The following is a 25,480-nucleotide window of genomic DNA, read 5'->3' on the forward strand; positions in this document are numbered from 1 at the left end:
CTTGTCCTCAAACATCTGCTTAATGGCAACGTGTGTCCCAGAGGAAACAGAGTGTCAGACATCCCACCAACAATCAGAGTCAGAGGAGGGAGGGAAAGGATGTCTGCTAACCGTGAACTTTCCATGGCTCGCAGGTGGCTCTCTGCTGGACAGAGCGCCAATATTCTCGTGCTGCTCTGCGAATGGCCTCCTTTCCTCACCTGACCGTCAGGTTAAAGCAACTGGCTCAAACAGTTCAGAGTCACAGAGCCACAGAGCTGGAAGAGCTCACACACAGGGACGCGGGACCAGCCCGGAGCCACCATCAGAGCTGCTATGGCAGGCAATCTGAGGCAGCACAGGGCAGCGCTGAACGCTAGGTTCACTCGCAGGTGGGTCTGAATCCCCCCTGTCCCTAATTAGTGCCCTCATCCTGAGCAATTTGTTTAACCTCCTTAAATCCAAGTAGCTAATCCATAAAGCTGGACAGTATTTGCATATGCTTGCATTGATTCCAAGGGCCACTATACGAAGTCCCACAAACGGGGCCAGGAAACAGGAACCTCTTGTCTCACGGTCCTGGAGGCTGCAGTCTGGAACCCAGGAGTCAGGAAGGCCTCCCTCCCTCTGAGGCCCTGAGGGAAACCCTTCCCTGCCTCTCTCCTCGCTTCTCAGGGCCACCAGCTATCTGTGGCGTCTGACATCTGCCTTCGTATTTGCGTGGCCACCTTCCCTCTGTGTGTTTCTGTGCCCAAACTCCCTCCTTTCATAAGGGCACGAGCCCTTGCTGTAAGACCTACCCTCATCGAGTGTGACATCATCTTAGCGTCAGTGCATCTGTAAGACTCTAATGAGGTCACATTTGCAGGTTCTGGGCGGGCAGGAATTAAGGAGATCACTATTTCACCCAGCACAGTGGCTCACAGGGTTATTTTGAGGGTTAAATGAAACAATGCATTTAAAGTATTCGGGGCACCTGGGTGGCTCAGTCAGTTAAGCATCTGATTTCGGCTCAGGTCACGATCTCAAGGTTTGTGAGTTCAAGCCCCTCATCAGGCTCTGTGCTGACAGCTCAGAGCCTGGAGCCTGCTTTGGATCCTGTGCCTCTCTCTCTCTCTCCCCTTCTCCCTGCTCTGCCTCAAAAATTAAAAAAAAAAAATTAATAAAGTTTTGAGACAGATGATGGTCACATATTATGCTCTCTATATAAAACTATATACACATATAATACATGTGTGCATATATAAAAACACACATTATATGTAATATTTCATATAAAAACATGCATTGCCCCAGCAGAAAAGGATGATGAAGACAATGCTCAGCTTAATAATGTGGATTTTTCCCTTTCTATCCATTTCCGAAAATACTATCCATCTGCTGTTTCTCATTAACTCATGTTTACAACCATGCCCTGAGCTTATCTATCTTGCCTTTTTTTCTATTTCATTATAATTTATAATACGGTTGCCCAAAACCTTCCTAATGCTACGCTTTTATTCCTGTACATTAACACCCGCTGCCATTGTCTTTGAACCCCACGCCAGTCAGGGTCATTACCAGCCACTCGTGACTGTTGCAACACTACCTCCTAATTCTTTTCTGAGCCCGAACAGCGGCCAACACACTGACTGTGCATGTAATAAGACATGACAGATGTCACCTGAAGTCCTCTGCGAGAGTTACCTAACTAATCCTCACAGCCACTTCTGAGAGGTTTGCTCTGCCTCTCAACCTTACTTTCAGGGCACAGAAAATGCCCTGGCCAGGCTCACACAGCTCATCGTGTCAGGGGAGGAAATGACCCACCCTCCTGACTGCCGGGTTAGGACCACTGATGCTAACCCCCGATGATGCTTCCCTCAAGATGCTCTCCGTCAGACACCTGACTTTCTCTGCCTCTGTCCCTGCATTCCAGCTGTTTTTTGCAGCCAAAGCGTCCTTCTCTCCCCTTCTACCAAATGAAAATCTTCCCACAGAGAAGTTTCAGATTCATCTCATCCGAACCTCACCCCCGTGAATGCCCTCTGTGATTCCCTTTAAAGAGATCAATTTCAGTTTGTTTGTTAAAGGACAGTGTATCTTTCCATTAAGATTATAAAAGCCTATGCAGCACGCTTCTTTCTCTTTCCCCCCCCAATTATTTTCACAGTACCTGGTAAAGTTACGGCTACAAAGCAGGCGGTTAAAATAATTAATACTTGTCAGGAATATGAATTCGGTGTTGGCGAAATACTAAGCTACTCATTAAATTCATACGGAATCCCTCAGATTTTAAATGCACTTAATTTCCAGCTCTTTATGATTCTATAACTCGTTCTGAAATGGGTCCCTTTAATTACCTAGCCACTATTACCTATTAATTGGAAGCATCATAGTCCAGTGAAGATCACTCTGGAAAATTCTCTGTGAAACTCGCAAATGCCCTGGGCTTCTGGATTCAGCATTTCCACAAGCAATATTCATTTAGCCTTCCAGATTTCTGATGTGAACACATGTCCGGAGCCAAAAAACGCATCCTTTTACTTAAATTCTAAAAGTGGTCCCTTGGTTCCTGTGTCTGCCCCACGTAATATCTTACCTGAGCTACCTCTTCCAAAATCCTGGCCCTCCTCTGCCAAATGAGAAGAACAGGTTCATTCATAGTTTCTGTTCCCAAATCACTGAGAAATCAACAAGATGGAAATGGTTCTAATAAAGCTGTCATTTCTCTCCCTCCGCCCACATGTGGTACATTCTAGATCATGGAAGGTAGAGACAGCAGTATACTGCTCATCTTTTCGCTGAGAATGTTCCTTTCCCCAATCTCTTCCTTAAAGATGGGGATGATGCTTTATATTTCCAATCCCAAGTATCCAATGTGTAAGACATTCATATTGGCTGAATCCCACCCTTTCGGGGAAGGTCTATCTACATTCGATGCCAAGTATATACTCCTAATTTTGAGTTCTAGAAGTACGTATTCTTGTAGAGTAGTTAACACACATCACACTCAATTATATTCATAGTAAATGCATATAGAGGACCAGGATTGGATATCTGTTGGGTGGCTCTGACCCCACTCTAAAGGTGGAAGAGTCTTGGTTTCAATTTCTCTAGGGGTCAAATTAAATCCATTTATTGGCTGTCACATTTTCTCATTGCCTACTTGTGCAGCTGGATATGGGGAGGTTAGGGAGACAGAATGAGGCTGCATTCCGTAGAAATCCAAAGCCACCACCAGGAACCAGGGCCATGGCAGAAGGGTCATCTTCACAAAGATAGGATGGGAGCAGCAAAATATTATCATTGGCTCCTTTTACATTTATACTCTAGACATTAAAATATAAATAGAAAATAAATTTTAGAAAATAAATAAATTTATGTAGTAATCACCCGCTTTATCATTTTAACCTCTGCATCAGTCCTAGCAAATACAAGGAGAGGGTGTACTAAGTACTAAGTACCCACCAGTGCTAAGTCAAAGGGAAGCCTCATTTCAAGTTTCATGTGTGAAACACTTAAGAAATATGTGAAGTTTATTCTCTGACCCAAGACTACACATTGGGGGTATGGGTGGGAAGGGGAGAGAAAACTTGGTCCTAATGATTTACTTATAAATGTGTAAGTAAGCTGTCCACCCATCAATAGATAATTCAATACATATTGGACTAATGTATCTGCTACATTCTAGGTATATTCTTAGAGGGCTCTGGATAATATGCAAGCAGATAATACTTCTGTGAATAATTCAGGGGCAGTACAGGCATCAGTGTTTTACAAATTTGTATGTAAATCAACACAACTTTGGGGAGCTTGAGTGGCTCAGTCGCTTGAGTGTTCAGCTCTTGGTTTCTGCTCAGGTCATGATCTCATGGTTCGTGAGTTTAAGCCCCATGTCAGGCTCTGTGCTGACAGTGCAGAGCCTACTTGGGATTCTCTCTCTCTCTCTCTCTCTCTCTCCCTCTCTCTGCCACTCTCCCTCCCATGTTCCCCTGCCAGTCTCTCTCTCTCTCTCTCTCTCTCTCTCTCTCTCTCTCTCTCTCTCTCTCTTAAAATAAATAAATTTTTAAAAATCAACACAACTTCAAGATTTTGGGGCCAGAAGCGAATGAAGGTGACATTAACTGAAGTAGAGAATAGAAGAAGAAATTTTGGTTTGGGAGGAGATAGGGAAGGATATTCAAAGGTGAAGGTGACAAGTAAGGAATGTAAGGATCTGGAGCTCAGCAGAAAGGTCTGAATGCAGATTTGGGAATCACTGGAGTGGGGGACAGGGAATGAAATGAGAAAAGGTAACGCCTTCTAGGAAAAACAAGTGGAAAGAGGAGAGAGTTACAGCCAGAGCGTTACGCCACGGCCCTTAACCTCAGCCCTCCATGGAAACTGGGGCCAGCATCTGAGGGGTAAGAGAAGGAAACAGAGTTTCACATTGTTATAATTTGATTCTTCCTAAGAGTCAACTTCTGATCTAAGTGAAGCTGGACATTACAAATCTGCAACTACACTTCCAAGTTCTCTTGTGGCTGGAATAAAAGGGACTCTCAGACAATATCTGGCATATAAGTTAATAAGTCTTCTTAAATTGTAACCAAAAAGGGGGGCATGGGGAAGGGTCTGAGCAGAAAAGGAGGGAAAACATCACAGCATAAAGAATGTCTGTCCCCATCCCTGTCCATTCCTTTGACAGTGAGGAGAATTCAACTAGACAAGAGGAAGAAAGGATTCCAAATGGCAGTGGAGGCAAACCCACTTGTGTGGTTGATAGTTTAGTTCACTTACCATCCAAGGCCAACCTGAGAGGTGATGTGTTAAATGTTCTCACCACCAAAGAAGAAACCATTTAATTTTTTTTTTTTAAATAAAGGGACTGGTGGAAATTTGGGAAAGTGGTAAGTTTATGACCATTCTGGTGATGCCTTCACAAGTGTATACTTCTCTCCAAACTCATCAAGTTGTACACACTAAATGTATACAGCTGTTTTATGCCAATTATACCTCAGCAAAGTTGTTAAACAGACAAAACAACAAAAAAAAGAAGCTGACTTGAAAGACAGGATGCTGTTGTGGACAAAAAGATGGTTTTTTAACTCAGGTAGACCTGAGAGAGCAATTATTTCTTGTAAGGCTCAATATCTGCACTCATACCACAGGAAGAAAATCCAACCTACTGCATATGTTCATCAGGACAGTGAAGTGACAAAAGTCATTTAAAGTATAGACATGCACAGAGTAAGCCTGCAAAGTGCTAGATACTAAAAGCATAATAAAGTCACTCCGTTGCATTTATTCTGCATTTAGTAAGAACATATTGTGGATTAGTTAGTAAAAGCTGACTGATATTTGGGAGGAGAAATTCTAACAGAGGAACTGCATTCCATTTACATTTTCTCTACGTAGACACTTCCTCTCTGTGTCCTTAGCTCTCCCACTCTGTCTTTCTCTTTGTGTCTCCCTCTCCCTCTCTCTTTTCCTTTTGCATGGTATATGTCAAAGAAAGTGAATTAAAAGCCCTAAAACAAAATGTAGAACATTTTTTTAGATGGAAAAGAATGTCAAACACATTTTACATTGATGTAGTACATTAAATTGACAAATTAACACTGAAGTATCACCAACTCTCAGAAGAGAACAATAAAGCATTGAAGATACTAAATTTGAAATTACAAAAATGCAACATTTAGAAAATGAAACAAAAATTCTGAATTGCTTCTCAATGATATAATACAAACCTTAGCATGAACAATATGTTGTCCTTTGAAAAAGTATATTTGATTCTTTACACTCAGCCTTGGAGTTATGATAGAAAATGTATTTGTTTACACAAAGGTAGAAACTACAAAGTTTGAAACAATAATTTAAATGGAAAAAGTTGGTTCTCATGGCAATATTTTTTGTCTCAATTTCATAAACATGTACAGTTCATTATTTGAGTAGTTTCAAGATAATTGAAAATATGACTACCATAATTGAATAAATACTTTTTCCTGACTACCTTTCTGGAAGTACAACATATGCTAGAGAGATTATACTGCCTCTAAAGAAATTGCTTACCTTTTTCAATGCAATTAAATTTTTTAATTTTCAGAAATTAATACTTTTCCTGTGAAACACTGAAGTCTATTGGTACTCATATGGGAGTTTCCAAGGTAGATGAGAGACTCAAAAAAAAGTACTATTTCATTTGTTCATACTTAGGCCAGGTCCAAGGATAGAATTAGTATGTCATCTGCGATAGACTGAGTTTTTGTGCCCGCCCCCCCCCGCCGCAAAGTCATATATGAAAGCCCTAAAACTCAGTGTGATGATATCAGGAGTTGGGGCCTTTGGGAGGAAAATTAGGGCTAGATGAAACCATGAAGTGTAGCCTCCATGATGGGATTAGTGCCTTTACAAGAAGAGGAAAAGACCAGAGCTACCTGTCTCCACCACCTGAGGATACAACGAGTAGGTGGCCATCTACCAGGAGGTGGCCAGGAATACTGCTCTCACTGATGATACCCCCTCCCGTTCTGACTTCCTAGATGCACCCCTAACTCTTCTAAGAACACATCATTCTCCTAGTTGTTTGGGCCAGGACACACTTGCTGTTATCCTGGAGTCTGTTACTCCCTGTGGCAGGTAGGATTTGTGTTCCATAATTTTGCCTTCGGTGCTATGCCTGTAAATATGGTATAGTATCTGGGGAAAGGAATTAAGGCGGCTAATAAACTGAGCTTAAAACAGGGAGATTATTCTAGATGATCCAAGTGAGCCCATGGCCCTGAAAACACATGCACCTTGGAAGTGGAAGAAGGCGGCAAAAGATTCAGTCAGAGAGATGCAAGGACAGAAAAAGAAACAGGACAAATTCCAAGCAGGAGATGGACACTTCAGCGCCCCTTCCCGACTCTGAAGATGGAGGAGGGGTTACGACTGATGGAACACGATGGCCCCTGGAGACTGGGAAAGTCAAGGAAAGCGATCCTCCCTTGGAACCTCCACAGAAAGCACTGAGGCCTGATGACACCTGGATTTCAGCCCAGTGGGACCCAACCTGGACTTCTGACCCTTGGAACTGTAAGATGAGGCACTCACACCCTCTTCAACCACGTACTGAAGCAGTGGTCGTTCGTTATGGCAGCAGTGTGAACTGATACACTCCGCATCAGCATTTCCTGTCCACTCTACCCTGAAAGTACATCCCCAATGGACCATTTCTCAGCACACCCTCGCTCCACTTTGGTCCAAGCCACCCATTCGTGCCCAGCTCACTGACAAAGGCTCCACACCGATTTCTCTGCTTCTGCCCTCACGATTCCTCATTAAAGTCAGAGTGCAGCAGCCAGGCTGATTCTGTTAATTCCTATGTGCTACCAGGTCTCTCTTCTGCTCAAGACCCCCCAGTGGCTTCAGAACTCACTGAGCGCAAAAGCCAAAATGCTTTCCCTGACCCTTGCAGTCCCTACCTGCTGGCTTCTTGCTTTCCATCATCTTCATTTATTTTTCTGTTCCCACCACACTGGTTCCCACCGCCCCCTGCCCCCGCCCCAAGCTGGGATGCTCCCCCTCATGGCTCTGCACTCACACGAAATGCTCCTCCTCAGATATCCATACGCCCAGCTCCCCACCTCCTTCTGGTCTTCCTCCCTCCATATTCCTCGTCTTCCACCATATTGTATACCTAACTCTACCTCATTATTTATGGTCACACACACTAGACAGTTGGGCATCCCAGAGCCAGATTTTGTCTGCTTCCTTCGCAGTTGCCTGCTGCATAGTAAAGAGTCAATAAATATTTGATAAATTAACACACTTTTCCTATGAAATACAGCTTCTGAGTTAGTTCTTTGGTTCCTATCCCCACTGCTACTATCCCAACCCAGCTCACTCTAACATTGACTTGCCATCCCTGGATTCTCAGTCGGTGTCTTTACCCATACTTCTTACCTTTACCCTTCAATCCATCCTACAGGTAAACACCCCTGATTAATATTTGCTAAACGCTATTTGCAGCATGTGAGTTTTCTTCTTTGGAACATACAATGGCTCCCATTGTGTTCTGCTTCAGGGTGTGAAGTATCCACAATAATCCTATCTCCTGGAAACCAGTTTAGCAGCCGCCCTCTTCACCCCTGCCCCTTTCTGACAAATCTCCATGCCTAGAACTCACACTGGCAGCTGTTGGCCACACTGCCCAAGTGTGGTTTTGGCTTTCCTTCCTTCAGAGCCCCCGAAAAAACACCTTCTGCCACCAACCACTCCCATTCTACCAGACTTCATTTCTACTGATCGTTTTCTACTTTATTATGAGGACTTGTCCCCTCTCTACTGCGATTAGAGGTTTTCTAAAGACAGGATTCATATCTCTTCCTGTTCTTGACCACCCAAGTGACATGCCTACCTCAGTATTAATTCAGATTTTATGTCTTCATTGTCTTCCCCTAATATTATATCTTATTATAAGTGTTACATATTATACATATATTAAATAGTTCCTCTTGTTCTCTGGGTTTATTATTTTGCCATTCTTAACTTTTTTAACCCAAACTGAGGCATTATTTGCCCTGTTGATACTTTACACGAGAGACTTTATAACTTTGCCAAGAAACTTTGTGGTTGCATTCCTTTTAAATCAATATAGGGCTTATGTCTACCTGCATTCTAATTTAGACCTGTTCCAACAACCACTGCTTGGTGAACTTGAACAAACTGCTTCAATTTTTCACTCAACAGCACTGGAAGGTACCAGCACCAGCAGAAGGGCCCAGTGAACATGGCTGAGAGCACCACTGCCCCTCGAGGTGCTTCCAGCTCCACAGAGAAGATGGCTGTTACATGAAGAGCTATAAGTGAAATATGAATAACAAAAAAGGAGCTACCTCCTACTCCTCTGGTATTCCTACCCATGAAGGAGACAATAACAAATTTTGCAGCACAATCTCATCCTCAAAGGAAACAATTTCATGGGGGGGGGGGGCAGGGGAAGAAAAAGGTTCATTAAAAATTGGGGAAATCATATGCTTTCCAGGTAGGCAGTTCTTTAAAAATATATATATATAATAATTTCACCAAAAGTTTGCATTTTGTTCATTTTACTAAGAGACTTGGAGGTCTTAACTGTGTTCATTAGAAAGAGGATTTTTGGGGCGCCTGGGTGGCAAAGTCGGTTAAGCCTCCGACTTCAGCTCAGGTCACGATCTCGCGGTCCGTGAGTTCGAGCCCCGCTTCGGGCTCTGGGCTGATGGCTCAGAGCCTGGAGCCTGCTTCCGATTCTGTCTCCCTCTCTCTCTGCCCCTCCCCCATTCATGCTCTGTCTCTCTCTGTCTCAAAAATAAATAAACGTTAAAAAAAAATTAAAAAAAAAAAAGAGGATTTTCCCTGGACGATTTCAGACCTTCAGTAAAAAGTCCCAAATATTTAGAAGAAATGTTACCCTTCATCTCCCCACCAGGAAACCCACACGAGAAAACGTGTGTGCCCTGTACCTTCTTTGTCATCGTGGTGGATAATTGCATCCTGTATCATGTCAGCGAGGTTAAAATGAACTTTTTGATTCTTCCCATGCTTCAGCTTTTTCAGGAACCCTTCCTGCTTCTGAAAAGCCTTCTCTCTTTCATAGTAGGCTTTGATCTGCTCACAGCGCATGCGTTTCACCAGCCGCTGCCGTTGGCCGAGGGGAAGGGACTCCAGCAGGCACTGGTCAATTTCCATCTCATGGGTTCGAAACACGTTACATAGCTGAAAGCAACCTGCGAGACACACGGTGAGAAAGTCAGTGGACCCACTGTCACGACAATACGGCAGCACCACAGAGCACGCTCGATTTCCCATTACCCACCCCAGAGGTCAGAAACTCACTCACTCCCCTTTGCGCTTGCCACGCAAGCACGCAGGCCAGCTTACAGACCAGGGGAGAAGCGAAGGGAACTGGTGTCACACTCAACATTGCATGGTGATAAAACAAATAAGAAAATTAGAGACAGATGTGTGGCTTTGCACAACGCAATTACTGGCAAACCATCCTTACTGTTTCTGTAAAGGCCTAAAAGTTTTACCGATGCATTAAAGCCCCTTCGTTGAATAATGCCAACTAAACTGTGTGTGAAATTCTGGCAGAAAGCCATTCCCAGTCTTTGAGCACAGCCTAATAAAACTGGTTTTGTATATCCCGATGACTCTGTGTATCTAATGGAATAGAACCTATGTAGCCTAGCAACTGTTCATGTGACACGCTGGATATTTTCCACCAACATATTGCTAAACACTTTTCTTAGTGATTGGTAATATCCCTTTCGAAGAGACCTAATAATGGTTAAGCAATGAGACAGATTTTTCTCTTGGCAATTCAAAGTCGTGGATAGAACTGTTGCTGTTGTGGTCTCTGTCTTATTAACATAGTGATTAACAAAGTGAGCTCTCCATCTTGAAGCTGAAAATCTTCCCTTTCTTTCGCTAGGATATTCCTTCTTAATGCCACTCAAAACACCTGTAACGGAATTGTACAGACCCCTATGTTTACCACTAGAATAAATGTTACTCTTGGCAGAAAATTAACACTGAAAATTCTAGAATGTAATGCACAGGCTCAGATAAGCATGGTATGTTCTTCCATTCAGATATCTATGATCTTAAGTCTCAAGCAAGTAACAGCAGCTACGTGTGCCCCAAAGTGTGGTTGATCATACACTATATCTGGAAAGATCACTCAGAAAGGGGTCTGTTTCTCCATCTTTGGAGATGTGCCCAATTCCTCTGAAAGGGCACCAAGTTGTGACAGTGCAAATTCCGTTTCTGTCTCACTTGAGGCTTTGCAAAGTGTCATTCTCACAACCGCCAGGCAAGACCATCTCTCTTTTGCAAGTAAGGGAAACGAAGTTGAGCGAGGCTGTGATTTGTCCAAGACCAAAAAGAGGACTCTGTGACAGCCACAAATGTTCCATAAAGGCTCAAGAAAAGGACAGACTAAGAGCCGGGGATTCCCTACAGCCAGATACTTAACATCCATAAGGGGGACAGGGGAGAGGCAGAGTTGGGAAATTTTGTTTTGGTCATTTTTTTAGCATTTGACAACATTTTAGAATCGTATTAATTTCATAAACATCTCCATCTTTGTGAGTATTTGTAAGTGTGGTGTTGGAAAAAACACTATACATAAAGCATTCCCTTTCCAGTGACCTAACCACAGAGAGACAGCAGCAGTTCTGAAATAATGACAAATCACTCTGAAGTCTGTGTGATAAAAGCCAGGATCACCGTCACAAACAGATCCTCTGGGACAGCTCATTAATAACGGCAGGAAAGATTCTCTGCTTTGCAACCTGTACCGAAAACTGTACGTGGGTTCCCGGGACACTGACTCCCGTGACCTTCCTGATTGGTCAGCAGGTGCCCAGGGAATCAGCAGAACCACGGGAAAACCCAGAGGGTCAGACCAGTGACCTCACAGAGTGTTACGTGCTGATCAGCAGGCAGTCGAAGGTGCAGGATAACCCAATAAACACAACAGTCCTCTAGTGTTCCGCTCATGAGAAAAACCTTCCTGTGAAATTTTCAATTAACTCTGAAGGAGTCTGTAGTGTCAGCTCACAATTTATCGAGCAGCCCTCTCGGTCTGTCAGAAAGGAGCGCTGAGGGATGTTCATAAATTAATTCTCTCACGATTTGGAAAATCAGAGGCCGAGGCTGTGAACTCCCACGTCCATCCATGTATAAAATGTGAATTTTTCACATATTTTCTTGTCAAATAATTCCCCATGCTTTGACTTCAAATGGTCTGAACTTCAAGATTTATTTTACGTTCTACAAGCACATCGGGCATTGTGACTTTCTTTTTGTCTAATTCTGGATGGACCAGCTGCATCATGTATACGTGCTGTAGTCGGTCTCTAAGACACCACACTAAAAATGACATAGTAATGGTAAATGGAGTTTTGAGGCAGTCCACCCAGAACCTGTGGAACTTGGTCACCAGGGCACTAAGAATAGCAGTCATTAGCACCTCAGGTGACAGTCTGGGCAGGCCAGGCAGGCAGGGGGGTGCGGCTGAAGAGGAACTACTGTGTCTGAGCTGGACAAGGCTGGCTGGCCTCCCCAGGCGGGGGGTCCCGGGCAGGCACTGGGTCTCAATTGTCCTGTAGCAGAGTTGACCTGGTTCTGCCTGCCCAGCGGCTGGACTGAGTGAGGGCTCTTCCCTGGAAAAGACTTTAATTCTTTCCCGCTATTTTGGCGCTCTTCACCCACCAAAGGCTATGCGTGCACTAACACCATTTCCACTTCACACAAACCACCTTCTCACAATAATACGTGAGTTCCTTAAGATACAGGGCACATGCTGTAGTAAAACAGAGCATATTTTCATTGTTGCGGCAGAGACTGACTAGGGAAACCCGTTCTCTTTTCTCCTTAAACACGTAAGTTGATGTCAGTTTTGACCTTCCCAGGGCTGGCTCATAAAAAGGAAAAAAAAAAGCCCACATGCACTTTAACATGTTCTAAACCTCCTACAGCCTATGGATATGGCAGCGTGGATACCACATAGCAAAGATGGTCCCAGGTAAGGAGCCTCGGTCCTACCCATGGCTCCCTGGAGCACCTTCCACGAACCAGCCCCTGTCCTAACTTTTCATCTGACAAAGAAATTCACTTCGATTGTAGTTAGGTGCTGATATTTTGGGTTTTAACTCTTCCAGAAATTAACATCACCCTAGCTAGAGGGTGCCGTGGTTCAGAAGTTTGTTTGGTTTTCTTCGACCGTGTTAAATGGTGATCAAGGGAACATCCAAAGCTCTGCAGAATTTTGAATGACAGGACTGGACCATTGCTACCTACCAAGTGGGGTTCTAGCAAATTTGTAACAGTCAGTAGGGGTGGAGTGGGAATGAAATCGTTGACTTGTCACATCTGCCTATTACCACGGTGCACAGTTCACAGTCAATTCCAAGCTACCACTGTCGCATTACTAAACAGAGAGATGAGAATACGTGCTCTCTCCACCTCAGTGTGGGGGCCAGCTTCCACACAACCACTGCATCAAGCCCACCATGGAGACTCATGGCTTCATTCTTGCATCGGAATCACAAATACTCAGGAAAAGATATTCCAGAAAGACCCCCAAGGTGTAAGAGAAGCAGCATCAAGAATTACCCACATCTCAAGAGAAAATAACTATAACATTAAGCATAACTGTGTGTGTGTGTATGTGTGTGCTACCCATTATATATATATATATGTGTGTGTGTGTGTGTGTGTGTGTGTGTGTGTGTGTGTGTATTTGAGTCTGAGTCATCATAGGAAGCAGACAAGAGACCATATGCTTTAAATTCCTAATCATCAAAATTATTCACTTGTAGAAGGTAATGTTAAATAACAGAAAAACTAGAAAAACTAAAACTGAGTTCCAATTGTAGGTATCACATTTTCTACTTATGACCTGGGGTGAAATGTTCAACATTTCTAAGATGCTTGAAATAAATTTAAAAAAAGCTGGTGTTTCAAGTTTGCTGGGATACTTAAAAAATAGGAGATAGTTTGCAAAAAAAAAAAAAAAATGTCCGGCACAAAGTAAATACTCAATGAACGGTAATTATTTTTATGAGGAATATATCATGAGGATCTGTGTGTATACATGGAATACGTTAAGAGAACTGAAGAAAAGGGAATGTGTTATATGGAGAGTTCTCTCTCCCTTTTTTGCTCTTTCTGGTTCTACCATGAGCCAAGAATGTTCCCGGCACAAGGTCTTTGTACCTGCTACTCCCAGTGCTTGGAACATTCATCTGATGGAGGGAGGCTAAGTGGTTAGCATCCTTCCCTTCTCCTGGTCTTAGCTCAAAATCTCCAACCTCGTGATGCTTTCACAGGCCCCTTTATTTCTATTTGCAACTGTTCCCTAACAATATTTCCAATTCCTATTTCTTGCTTTTTCTCCTTAAGTTTTTATCGCCCTGAAATATATTTCTACAGCATCAATCATCACACTTAGACTGTATATTATACTCATACCAATGCTGTTTGTAAAATACACCAGATATTTTGTTTATCTATAAGCCCCCCCACCAAAAAGCATGAACTTGGACTGTTTTATCAGCAGTTGGAAGAGCAGATATTAAATATTTTTGTTGTTAATTAAATCACTGGCAGAAATATCATATGCATTACTACAACCTGACCCAGCACTGACATATAGTAGGTAGCAAATGCTTATGACTTGACCTACCCTTCTTTTGGCATGCAGGTTATATACATGGCTAATCTGAAATCTTAGATAAAAATTTAGAGACGTTTGGTGTGCCTGGGTCGTTCAGTTGGTTCAGCATCTGACTCTTGGTTTCGGCTCAGGTCCTGATCTTGTGGTTCATGAGTTCAAGCCCCACATCAGGCTCCAAGCCAACAGTGCAGAGCCTGCTTGGGATATTCTCTCTCTCATTCATTCTCTCTCTCTCTCTCTCTCTCTCTCTCCCTCTCTCAAAATAAATAAACTTTTAAAAAATATTTACAGACATTTACCATAGGCAGAAATCCCTGCTCAGCAAATATGCATCTCCATAAAATAAAACTTGAGAGCCAGCAAATTAAATACATGAAGGAAACAGCAAAGATCTATCTTCAGAAATCATTATGGAACATCTAGTAAAAACTAGCAGCTTTGGTCTTGGAGACACCGTGCCATGATCTCAGGATGCTGTGTTGTAGCAAGCCAGACATATACAGAATAAAGTTAAGGAAAAGGCAACTAGGAAAATGAGGAAATTATTCTGGGGATACAACTGCCAGAAATGCCTTCCTCTCCATTAGACTCAGAACCTTCATGTGGTGGGGCGCCTGGGAGGCACAGTCGGTTGAGCATCCGACTTCGGCTCAGGTCATGATCTCATGGTTTGTGAGTTTGAGCCTCGCGGCAGTCTCTCCACTCAGCACAGAGCCTGATTCAGATCCTGTCTTCCTCTCTACCTCTCCCCTGATCACTCTCGCTCACTCTCTCTCTCTCTCAAAAATAAATACACATTAATTTTTTTTTAATATTTAAACAAAATCTTCATGTAGCCACAGCACACTCACTGCGGGAGAGTTTTTGCAAAGTTATCCATAAGTGCTAGATAAGAAAAAATGGTAAAAGCAAGGACATTTCCAGAAACTTGGACCCACTTTCAGGAGAGCAGACATTCGTGGATGGTTTATGAACTCTGTCTTAGGGCACAAAGCAAGCAAATTTCAAAAAATGCTTTAGAACTGAAATTATACGGACACCTTCTTAACACACCAGAAAACTGGATTTCAACTACAGATGTGGAACCACACCTGCCAATTTGTTCAGAAACTTACAAAGTCGATTCAAAATAAAGCATATGTAAGGAAGAAAGCGTAATGGAAATAATACTTTTTTAGAACCAATCATTGATCATAATTTCACGGATGAAACTAAAACTGTTCACAGAAATAAATCTACAGCTTTAAATGTATATGTTAGAAAAGACTGTATTCTTAGCATCAGTGACCAACACATGTGATTCATAGAAAAGAACAGTAAAGGAAGCCCAACAAGAAGAAGAAAATAATAAAATCATGGTACAAATGGACAGAAACGAAATAAGGACCGAGCAAAGATGAAGGCATGAGAAACAGAAAATATCTAGAAAAATATATCTTACCAAAAACGACTCAAGAAGTGAAAACTTGAATAGATTTATAATCATTACATGAATTAAATTAATTGTCCTAACGAGGGTAAAAGGAGGAAAAATCAGTTATCGTTGTAAACACCGTTATCCTCGTAAGAAACCAAACACATTCTATGACTCAGCTGTTAGAATTCATATCAACACAAGTCAATACACACACACAAGAAGAAAGTTACATTTTCAAACCTAGGAATTGATGTGCACCCTTACTAAGGTCTAAAAAAAATTTTAAACCTATCATTTCATACTCATTTGATTGACAAGTGTTGTCCCATTACTATGAAAGAGAAAATTGGAAGTACTTTGCTAAACTGAAGATCTATCTCTCCCACAACCGCTGTAAGTACTCTAGAAACCTTTCGATACATGTTGCAGATAAAAATAAACACACACAGGGCCACCTGGGTGGCTCAGTTGGTTAAATGCCTGACTCTTGATCTCAACTCTTGATCTCACGGTTCGTGGGTTCGAGCCCTGCATTGGGCTTTGTGCTGACAGTGTGGAGCCTGCTTGGGATTCTCTCTCTGCCTCTCTCTCTCTCTCTTTCTCTCTCTCTCTCTCTCTCTCTCCCCCTTCCCTGCTCATGCGCACATGCACTCTCCCTCAAAATAAATACACTTCAAAAAAATAAAAATTAAATAAAAAACAATATGTAATGAAAAAGATTACAAGTACCAAAAGTCAACTTTGAAAACAATCCCTCCTCTGATTTTTGGAGGAAAGAAGTCTATTTTGCCACATGTACCCGTCGGGATTTTCTGCTATTGGTACTGGCAGGAGGGACACCTAGATCAATGGCACCTGAAAAGGACAACCTGCAAAGACTTCCGCACACGGGCGGCCCGCTGTCCGTGACAAGGTGCAGGTGCAAGCCAGAGAGAAGAGTCTTCCCAAAGCGAAGGTGGGGCCCCTGGACACCCTTAGGAAGAAACGAACCTCGACCCAAACCTCACACCTCACACAGAAATGAACCCGAAACAGATCACGGATCTGAACGTAAAACAAAACTGCAGTGCATCCTGAAGACCGCAGGATGGAACCGCTGCGCCCTGCTTTAGACTTGACCTGGAAACACGGCCCATAAAAGAAAAGGAAAGAATGAATTGGATTTCATCTGAAAACACAACACGGCTGTGTGAAAGCCACGCTCAGGGTGGCAAAGTGGGGAAAAGCAGTTTTTTTTGTTGTTTTTTGTTTTTATGTTTATTTATTTACTTTGAGAGAGATAAAGAGTACAAGCAGGGTAGGGGCAGAGAGAGAGGGAGAGACAATTCCAAGTAGGCTCCGCGCTGTCCTCGGGGCTCAGACTCCTTAACTGTGACATCAGGACCTGAGCCGAGATCACGAGTCGATGTTGAACCCACTGTGCCATCCGGGCACCTCTGGGGAAAAGTACTTGTAACCACCTGTCTCACAAAGAATCACCTCTAGGGGCAGCTGGTGGCTCAGTCGGTCAAGCGTCTGACTTTGGCTGGGGTCATGATCTCACCGTTCATGAGTTCAAGCCCCACGTCGGACTCTGTGCCAGCAGCTGGGAGCCTGGAGCTGCTTCGGATTCTGTGTCTCCCGCTCTCTCTCTCTCTCTCTGCCCTTCCCCTGCTCTCGCTCTCTCTTTCTCAAAAGTAAATAGATATTAAAAAAAAGAAAAAAGAATCACCTCTACAACACACACACACACACACACACACACACACACACACGCCTTAACATTCAGCAGCAAAAAGGCAGGTGGTCCAACTGGAGAATGGGAGAAGAGTGACGGATGTTTCAGGGGCACAGATGGATGATGGCCAAGCACAGGAAGAGACCTCTGACAGCACCAGCCATTAGGAAAATGCCCACTGGAAGCAGTGACCCATCACTAAGCATGTATCAGAAGAGCTGAAACAAACATAAAACTACTGGGGGGCCCCGTGGGTGGCTCAGTCGGTTAACTGTCCACCTTTGGCTCAGGTCATGATGTCACAGTCCGTGGGTTTGAACCCCATGTTGGGCTCTGTGCTGTCGGTGTGGAGCCCACTTCAGATCTTCTGTCTCCGTTTCTCTCTGCCCCTCCCCAGCTTGTGCGCTCTCTCTCTTTCAAAAAATAAACAAGCATTAAAAAACTTAAAAAAATAAAACCAGTGACAATACCAAATACTGGCAAGGATGTGGAGAAGCAGGATCTCTCCACCTTGATGCTGGGAATGTAAAATAGTGCAGGCATTCAGGAAAACAGGTTGGCATTTTCTTTAACCACATTCTGTGGCAACATGTCGAGGTGAGATTACGTGGCTCATCAAGACCATTCAGGATGGACTCTGACATGCTGCGGTCAGGGCAGGTTCCAAATTCCAGGAACCAGCATGAGAACGGTCCCTTCTTAGAACACTGCCCACCTACTGTTTGGTGCAGGACAGCTGTCACCACAGGGCACCAACAAGGCAAGAAAGTTAGCAAATGGTGCCCATTTTGCTGGACTCATTTTAATATTATTAATTAATTAATTAATTAATTAACTAGATATTGGTGGATATGCTTTTGTCTTCCAAGAGTAGACCTCAAAAGGCTGAGAATAAACTGGATTCTGGCCAAAGGTCCAACATATTGTGGGCACACTTATAAAGAAAAACTTATCACCCTGTTTTTCCATGAGGATAATGAATCATCAGAATGAAATAAAAATAAAAATAAGTGCTCCAATTTTCCCCGTGAAAAGAACGAAAATACATTTTATCGTTTGTAGGTAAAAATGTGCATTTATCTGAATTTACAGGTACGAATTCGATGTCAATTCCACCAGCTTATGTTTGCAATTTGGGGGATGCCTCCTCTCAAAGACCTCAAATGTATACGATTTCTGTTCTATGCCTTGCTTCCCTCACTCCCTATGGGATTTCCCTGATGAACATTCCCTCTGCATATTGCCGTGTGCTCCTGAAGCCCTCTCCCAAGACTCTGCTTCTAGGGAACACAAACTGATACAAGTAAGATTATATATTTTTTTTCTCTCATTTTCTATTAACTTTCACGGTTTACACCAAAGAGAAGACATTTTTTTGGAGATGCGAAATGTATGTCTATAGGCTGAACATACCTAATGATGTAGGTTTCCAAAATCTAAAAGTCATAGCAGCACAAGAAATAATAAGACACACCTGCAAAAGGATAAAGTTGGGGGGCGCCTGGGTGGCTCAGTCAGTTGAGCATCGATCGGACTCTTGATTTCGGCTCAGGTCATGATCTCACGGTTCATGGGTTCAAGCCCCACGTTGGGCTCTACACTGACAGTGCGGAACCTGCTTAACATTCTCGCTCTCTCTCTCTCTCTCTCTCTCTCTCTCTCAGCCCCTCCCCTGTTTGCACTCTCTGTCTCTCTCTCAAAATAAGGAAATAAACTTAAAAAAATTTAAAAAAGAATAAAGTTGGGCCCTAACCTTCTATCGTATGCAAAAATTAACAAAAATTTATTAAAGCCTTAAACATAAGACCCAAAAGTACAAAACTCATAGAAGAAAACAGAAGTTTTAGGACACTGCACCTGGCAATGATTTCTTGGATAGGACACCACAAACACAGCCGACAGAAGCAAAAATTGACAAAATGGATGAATATGCAAATTTTTGTGCATCGAAGGACACAACACAGTAAAAAGGCAACATAAGGAAGGGAGGAAGATACTTGTAAATTATATATCTGATAAGGGGTTAATATCCAAAATATAAAAAAACACCCTTACAACTCAATAATGTAAAAATTAAACAAGCAAATTAAAAATTTTTTTTTAACGTTTTTATTTATTTTTGAGACAGAGAGAGACAGAGCATGAACGGGGGAGGGGCAGAGAGAGAGGGAGACACAGAATCGGAAGCAGGCTCCAGGCTCTGAGCCATCAGCCCAGAGCCCGACGCGGGGCTCGAACTCACAGACTGTGAGATCATGACCTGAGCCGAAGTCGGACGCTTAAAAACAAGCAAATTTAAAAATGGGCAAAGGACTTAAACAGACATTTCTCCAAAGATGATACACAAATTTCCAACAAGCATATTTGTTAAGAATATTAAGAAGCTCACAATTCTCAGTGAACTGCACATCACAACTACAATAAATCATCACCTCATACCCATTAGAATGGCTCTTACCCATCACCCACCCCTGAAAAAAAGGGGGGGGCAGAAAATAAGAAGTGTTGGCAAGGATGTGGAGAGATTGAAACCCTTGTGTGCTCTTGGTAGGAATGTAAAATGGTTTACGACGGAAAACAGTTTGGAGTTTCCACAGTAAATTAAAAATGGAACTGCCAGAGGGTCCAGCAATCCCACTTCTGGGTATATCCAAAAGACTGAAAGCAGGATCTCTAAAGATACATTTAAACACCTCTGTTCACTGCAGCATAGCTCACAATGGCCAAGAGATGGAGGCAACCAAAATGTCACTAATGGATGAATGGATAAATAAATGTGGTCTATCCATACGATGGACTATTACACAGCCTTAAAAAGGAAAGGAATCCTACCACATGCTATAAAATGGATGAACCCTGACAATATGCTATATGAAGTAAACCAGGCACAAAATGACAGATACTGTGTGATATATGAGAATAAGAAATGAGAATGCTGGTTACCAGGGGCTGAAAAGAGGGAGACAGGGAGAGTTGTTGTTTGATGAGCCCAGAGTATCAGATCTTAAAGATGAAAAACTTCTAGAGCCCTGTGTCACAACAGCGTGAATATGCTTAACTAGTGAATGATACACTTAAAATGGTTAAGCTAGTAAATTTTATTTTATGTGTTTTACCACCATTAAAAACAAAGTGGGGGGAGAAAAGAGAATAAGACACAAGGGGCTGTATCACAGGAATTTAAAAAATATATATAGTTTAGGGGCCCCTGGGTGGCTCAGTTGGTTAAGCATCTGACTCTGGATTTTGGCTCAGGATCAAGCCCCACATTGGGCTCTAGGCTGAGCATGCAGCCAGCTTAAGATTCTCTCTCTCTCTCTCTCTCTCTCTCTCTACCCCTCCATTCCTCTCCCCTGTTCACATGCCCTCTCCCTCTCTCTAAAAATTTTTTTTCTAAAATAAATAAAATAAAATGGTTTAGGTATTTCATGAAAATAGTTGCAAACTTGCTTATCCCACTTAATAAAATGTTTGTTATGAAGTCTGAGAAGCATAAGTCAGTTGTCCGGGGCGGAAATTAGCATATGTGCACACACAGGTGTTGAGCACGCCCGTGTGTGTGTGTGTGTGTGTGTGTGTGCACACGCACTCACGTCTATGCGCCCAACCATTGTTGCAGAAGCTTTATTCTCAGAATCTATTGTTATAACGTGCTTCCAGAGTTATTTTTACTGCATATACAATGACAGTGAAACAAAGGAACAGTGAGGATTTTCAAAGACAAGAGTATAATCAATTTCAACATACTCCCCCAGAGCCTTAAAAAAGAAAACTTCTTCTGAAGGGTTGAAGTCTTTAAAAAGTGCTAGATTTTAACATCTTTGTAATCAAGCTGCAGGTTCATATCCCTCTTCGTGGAGTGAAAAATAGTAAAAAGAAATTACATTTGGCAAAGAAGATCTAGATGCTGTGCCCTAAAATATCTCGGGATGTAGGTCTACAATGCCTGTTTTGTAGAATCCTGCACTGAAACATTTCTCTGAATAATGGAGAGACAGACTCAAATAATTTAAATTCTTTTTAAGAAAATCAACAATGCTTTTCATCTCACTACTGGCTGTCTTTAAATTTTTTCATTTACATATCAAGGGATCACTTCTTCGGTTTCTGTGCAATTATTAGGGCATGCTTTTCTAATGAGAGAATGTGAAAAATGTTCTCTCTTTAAATTAAATTGGAAATAAAACAAATACAGAGGACATAAAAATTGCTGCATACTCTGGAGTATATTTTTTTACACATCAACCTATATTTTTCTACATTTAATATTTCCTTATTAACAAGTGATTTGATTATGATAAATAGCTTTTTGGTAGACTTATAGTCCTAATTCTTTCCAGAATTTGTTTCAGGGTAACAATAGATCTGAAGGTTATCACCTTGAGGTAATGTTTCCGGTTCATTATCCAAGTGGACCCACATGTCTAATCAAATCTATGGTTGATGGAAGGTCATGTCATGAGTGCTCTATACTGTGTCATAAGTGGTTCCAAAATCATGCCCGTGTGCTAATGCCCAGAACCAAGATTTACCTTGATATGTAGAGCACTGAATGACCAGGCTCTTTTTCAGAAGACAACTCAATGACATTTAGGATCCCCAGAGTCTGGTCATTTGGAGCCCCACCTCTAAATATCAACTAGCTATTATATCAGATATACACTCAATGAGAACTTGTCTGGAGAAGTCTGGACCCTTTAAGATCAGAACTGCCTACTACTGGCTGTTCTCAGATACTTCTGATGGCATGCCATATTGCTAAAATCAAGTCCTGACTTTTCCTGAATGCCCTGCCTTTCTAAACACCATGGTCCCGCTACTGGGTGTCACCAAGATGGCTGTGATCACTTCCCTATCCATCCAAGAGACGGAGATGCTCTGGAATTAAACAGTCTCAGACAAGCTCGAATTCCTGGGGAGCTCAAAAGAGAACCTCTCTTTTGGTTCATTCTGAATAAAACAGATTTAGACCCTCTACCTCAAATATACATGTTTGGGCCCCCAAACTTTAAACAATTTTCTGTTCTTAATCCACATCCGCACATTTCACCTTTCCTAGACACACATCTTTAATTCTGGCCGGAAGAGACTCTGTTCACTCTATTCCTGCCGGGCAATGTTTGTAATAGGCAAATTCCCTAGTGTTCCAGACTGTCTCAGAGTGGGATACCTGCCAGTTTCAACCCACTGGTTCCTCTTTAGGAAGCTGAGCCCTGACTGGCTCCATGACCCCACCAGTCAATCATGCAGCTTCCTGGATGCCTTTAGCCTAAGTCCTGAAGCAACGCTATAAAACAAGCATTGCAAATAAAAAGTAGACAGCAATGACCAAATGCTGTGCATTAACAGCTCCTCTCCAAATGTATTTACTTTTATTTGAAAGCTTGTGTGTATGTGTCAGTGCAACTGTAATTTCATGGCCATAAGTAATTTTTTTTATCTCATCATTTCCCTAAGCCCTGCAAAGATTTTTGTTTCAAATGTTACTTTCATATAAAATATTTGATAACTGACACTATTTTGATATAAAATATTTTCAGTCCTGAAATGAGCTGAAACAAAACTGAACTGCACATTTAATATTTAATTTTGGCTTTATAGACTCTGCTTCCCCTTGCCTTTCCTTGTAATTAGGATAAATTTAGGGGGAAACATCATATGCTAAAATGTCTATCATCGTTTCTAGGTTAAAAGAGAATTTCTAGTTTATAGTTTGTGTTTTTAAACGATTTCCACTGTCCTTTGCAGCAATTTATAAGGTACATTCAGATAAAAGAAATTCTTCAAGGTCAACTTAAAACACAAGGTCAAAAAACAGAATATGATTCACAGATAAACATCCCCATGTCCAGCATAAGGACCCTCCTCATCTCAAGTCATAATTATTGCATTAAACATCCTTGGTTTCTTTCACCACTCTGCTCTGCTCGTGGTGAAAAAGAAAAAAGAGAAAGCCTGCCTTAATACTAACCTAAAATAATGGTATAAGAAACAAAGCTCACCAAGTCCTCAAGCCCTTCATCCCTGGGTTCCACCTTGCCCACTGAATATTATTATTAATTAGTGCACCATACAAACCAACCAGTCTTTTCCATGCCTTGCATCTTTACTCGTGATTTCCGGCTACTCTGGTACAGAATCTGAGACTATCAGTGAGCCCCATTATTTCTTCTGGGAGAACCTTCCTTCTGGAAATCACCTCCCCTCTCTCCCTGCACGTGGTCCTAGTGGGGTTATTACAAAGGCTACCCAACTCAACTTGCTGGGCTGGAAAGATGACCTAGGTTGGGCCCATCGCAATGGCCTGTACATTGAAGATCGATGACTGGTCCCAGTACAGGATATGATCCTAGTGTGGACAATTCAGGACTCTTCCATGAGATTTAATAGAAGAACATAAGGCGATTAGAAAAAAAAAGACCCTGTCTTATTTTTTATTATTAATCCACTAGGATGTAGGTATGTGCTATCAAGGCTCCTATCTTCTGACTCAGAGAAAGAGAAAAATAGAGGCAGAAACAGAAAAAGAAGAAAAAGAGACAGACAGAGACAGAGAAAATAATATAAGTTAAAGCCCCCAGATTCCAAATTCATCAGTATATGAAGCCAACTGAATTGGACTTTCCAGGTATAAGGGCCATTTTCCACATATGAAAGCCAGGAAATTCCCTTCTGTGCTTAAACCCTTATGAGTTGATTTTCTGTCAATGGGAACCAGGTGACTCATATAACACAGAAGTCCATGATGATCTTTCTTTTTTTCCTGCTAAAGGATACATCCCTTTAGAGCCCGGACTTCTTTTCTCTTCTGCCATGAAAATGTAGGTTATTTCCACTAGTAGAAGGAAGGTTTAAACTTCTATATCATAGTGAATATTTATTGTTATAATTATAGTGAATATTTATTATTATATATTACTTATTTTAAAATAATACATTTTTAACTTTCAGGAAGCTTCCCCCCTCTGCTCCTAAATGCTGTGCGTGAACATTCCCGTCAGTTAGTCAGTCCTCAGTAAACAAAGTGAGGGCCTTCAGTGCACGTGGCTATGAACCAAGACATAAAAAGGTAGAAGCAAATGTCCCTGGTCACAAAGATGTAACCACACAGTTGAGCATTCATACACATGAGGGAAAGTTCCGGCACAGTGACAGTACTCTGTGCTTCTCACGGGGCACATGCCAACATGGCTGACCACCCGCAGAGGGTGTTGACCCGCCGGACCAGAGAGCACACTCCTGGAGCAGGGAGGTTCAGTGTCCCCCCTCGGATGCTAGCACAGACCAAGGAATCCAATTCTTGCGTTTTAATTTTTCCATCTCCACGTACCTGACATGGGTGTGAAGCAGTTTCCCCATACAACCCTATTCCCACGACTGACTGGACACTTCAGTGAACACGCTTCCCTTCTCTCCACCCCCCCTACAGACCACGCACCCCTTTAGGGAAGGACAGCCTCTAGTTTTGCTCAGAGGTACATCCACAGAGCACCCCAAGGAGCCTGCCATGCAAGGGACTCGACCTTTCACTCACTCGTTCAAATATACTATGAAGAGCCTGCTACATGCTAAGTTCAGTAGGCACACATTTGATGGCTACAAGTGTCATCAGTCACCGCACTGCACACCTAATGCTTATTCCCCAGGGTAAAGAGGACAGTCTTAAACATACCTAGCTTTAAAGAAAAACAGATAAAGTGCTACGTTAATTCTGATGTAAGGACAATTGAGTACTTGGAGGCCGAGTACAACGCCGCGGCATGTGACCTGAACGCTGATAACAAGCAAAATCTGGAAATTCAAAGACAGGAAGACATTTCTCCATTTCAAATGGGGGGGGGCAAAAACAGAAGAAAGGCAGCAATCACAGAAAGCCTGAAATCATTCGCAGAGTTCGTTTGGATCAACCCAAACACACATTAAGGCGGAAAGTCGAAAATGAGACTACAGCAAGTGGAATCAGAACATTTCTAAGGGAGGAAACAGTCCTCCATTTTTCGCTCTGCCACAGGGAGCCACTGAGGACCTGTCAACAGCATGTCCAACCACAGCGGTGGGATCTGTGGAGAATCAGGAAGCTGATGGAGGAGCTTGTAGGGCAGACGGGGTGGGAGCACGCTTTCTCGGAGCTGAGGCGTCAGGGTCCCAGCCTCACCGGAGCAGGACCTCCATGGAGAGCATGGGAGGTGAGAACATTAGG

The 25,480-nt window shown here is 42.5% G+C and overlaps 1 protein-coding gene across 2 annotated transcripts in view; it reads right to left on the reverse strand.

Moving 5' to 3' along the window:
• The window catches only part of MYO16 (myosin XVI), a 616,506-nt gene that overhangs the window by 456,481 nt on the left and 134,545 nt on the right, over positions 1-25,480 (reverse strand). For both annotated transcript variants that reach the window (XM_058742988.1, XM_058742979.1), the window contains exon 2: positions 9,426-9,689. In XM_058742988.1, coding sequence (XP_058598971.1) covers positions 9,426-9,651 — 226 coding nt within the window. In that variant the 5' untranslated portion in view covers positions 9,652-9,689. The remainder of the gene's footprint in view (positions 1-9,425; positions 9,690-25,480) is intronic.

This window comes from Neofelis nebulosa, chromosome 1 (assembly GCF_028018385.1).
Source record: "Neofelis nebulosa isolate mNeoNeb1 chromosome 1, mNeoNeb1.pri, whole genome shotgun sequence".
NCBI classification, from domain to species: Eukaryota; Metazoa; Chordata; class Mammalia; order Carnivora; family Felidae; genus Neofelis; species Neofelis nebulosa.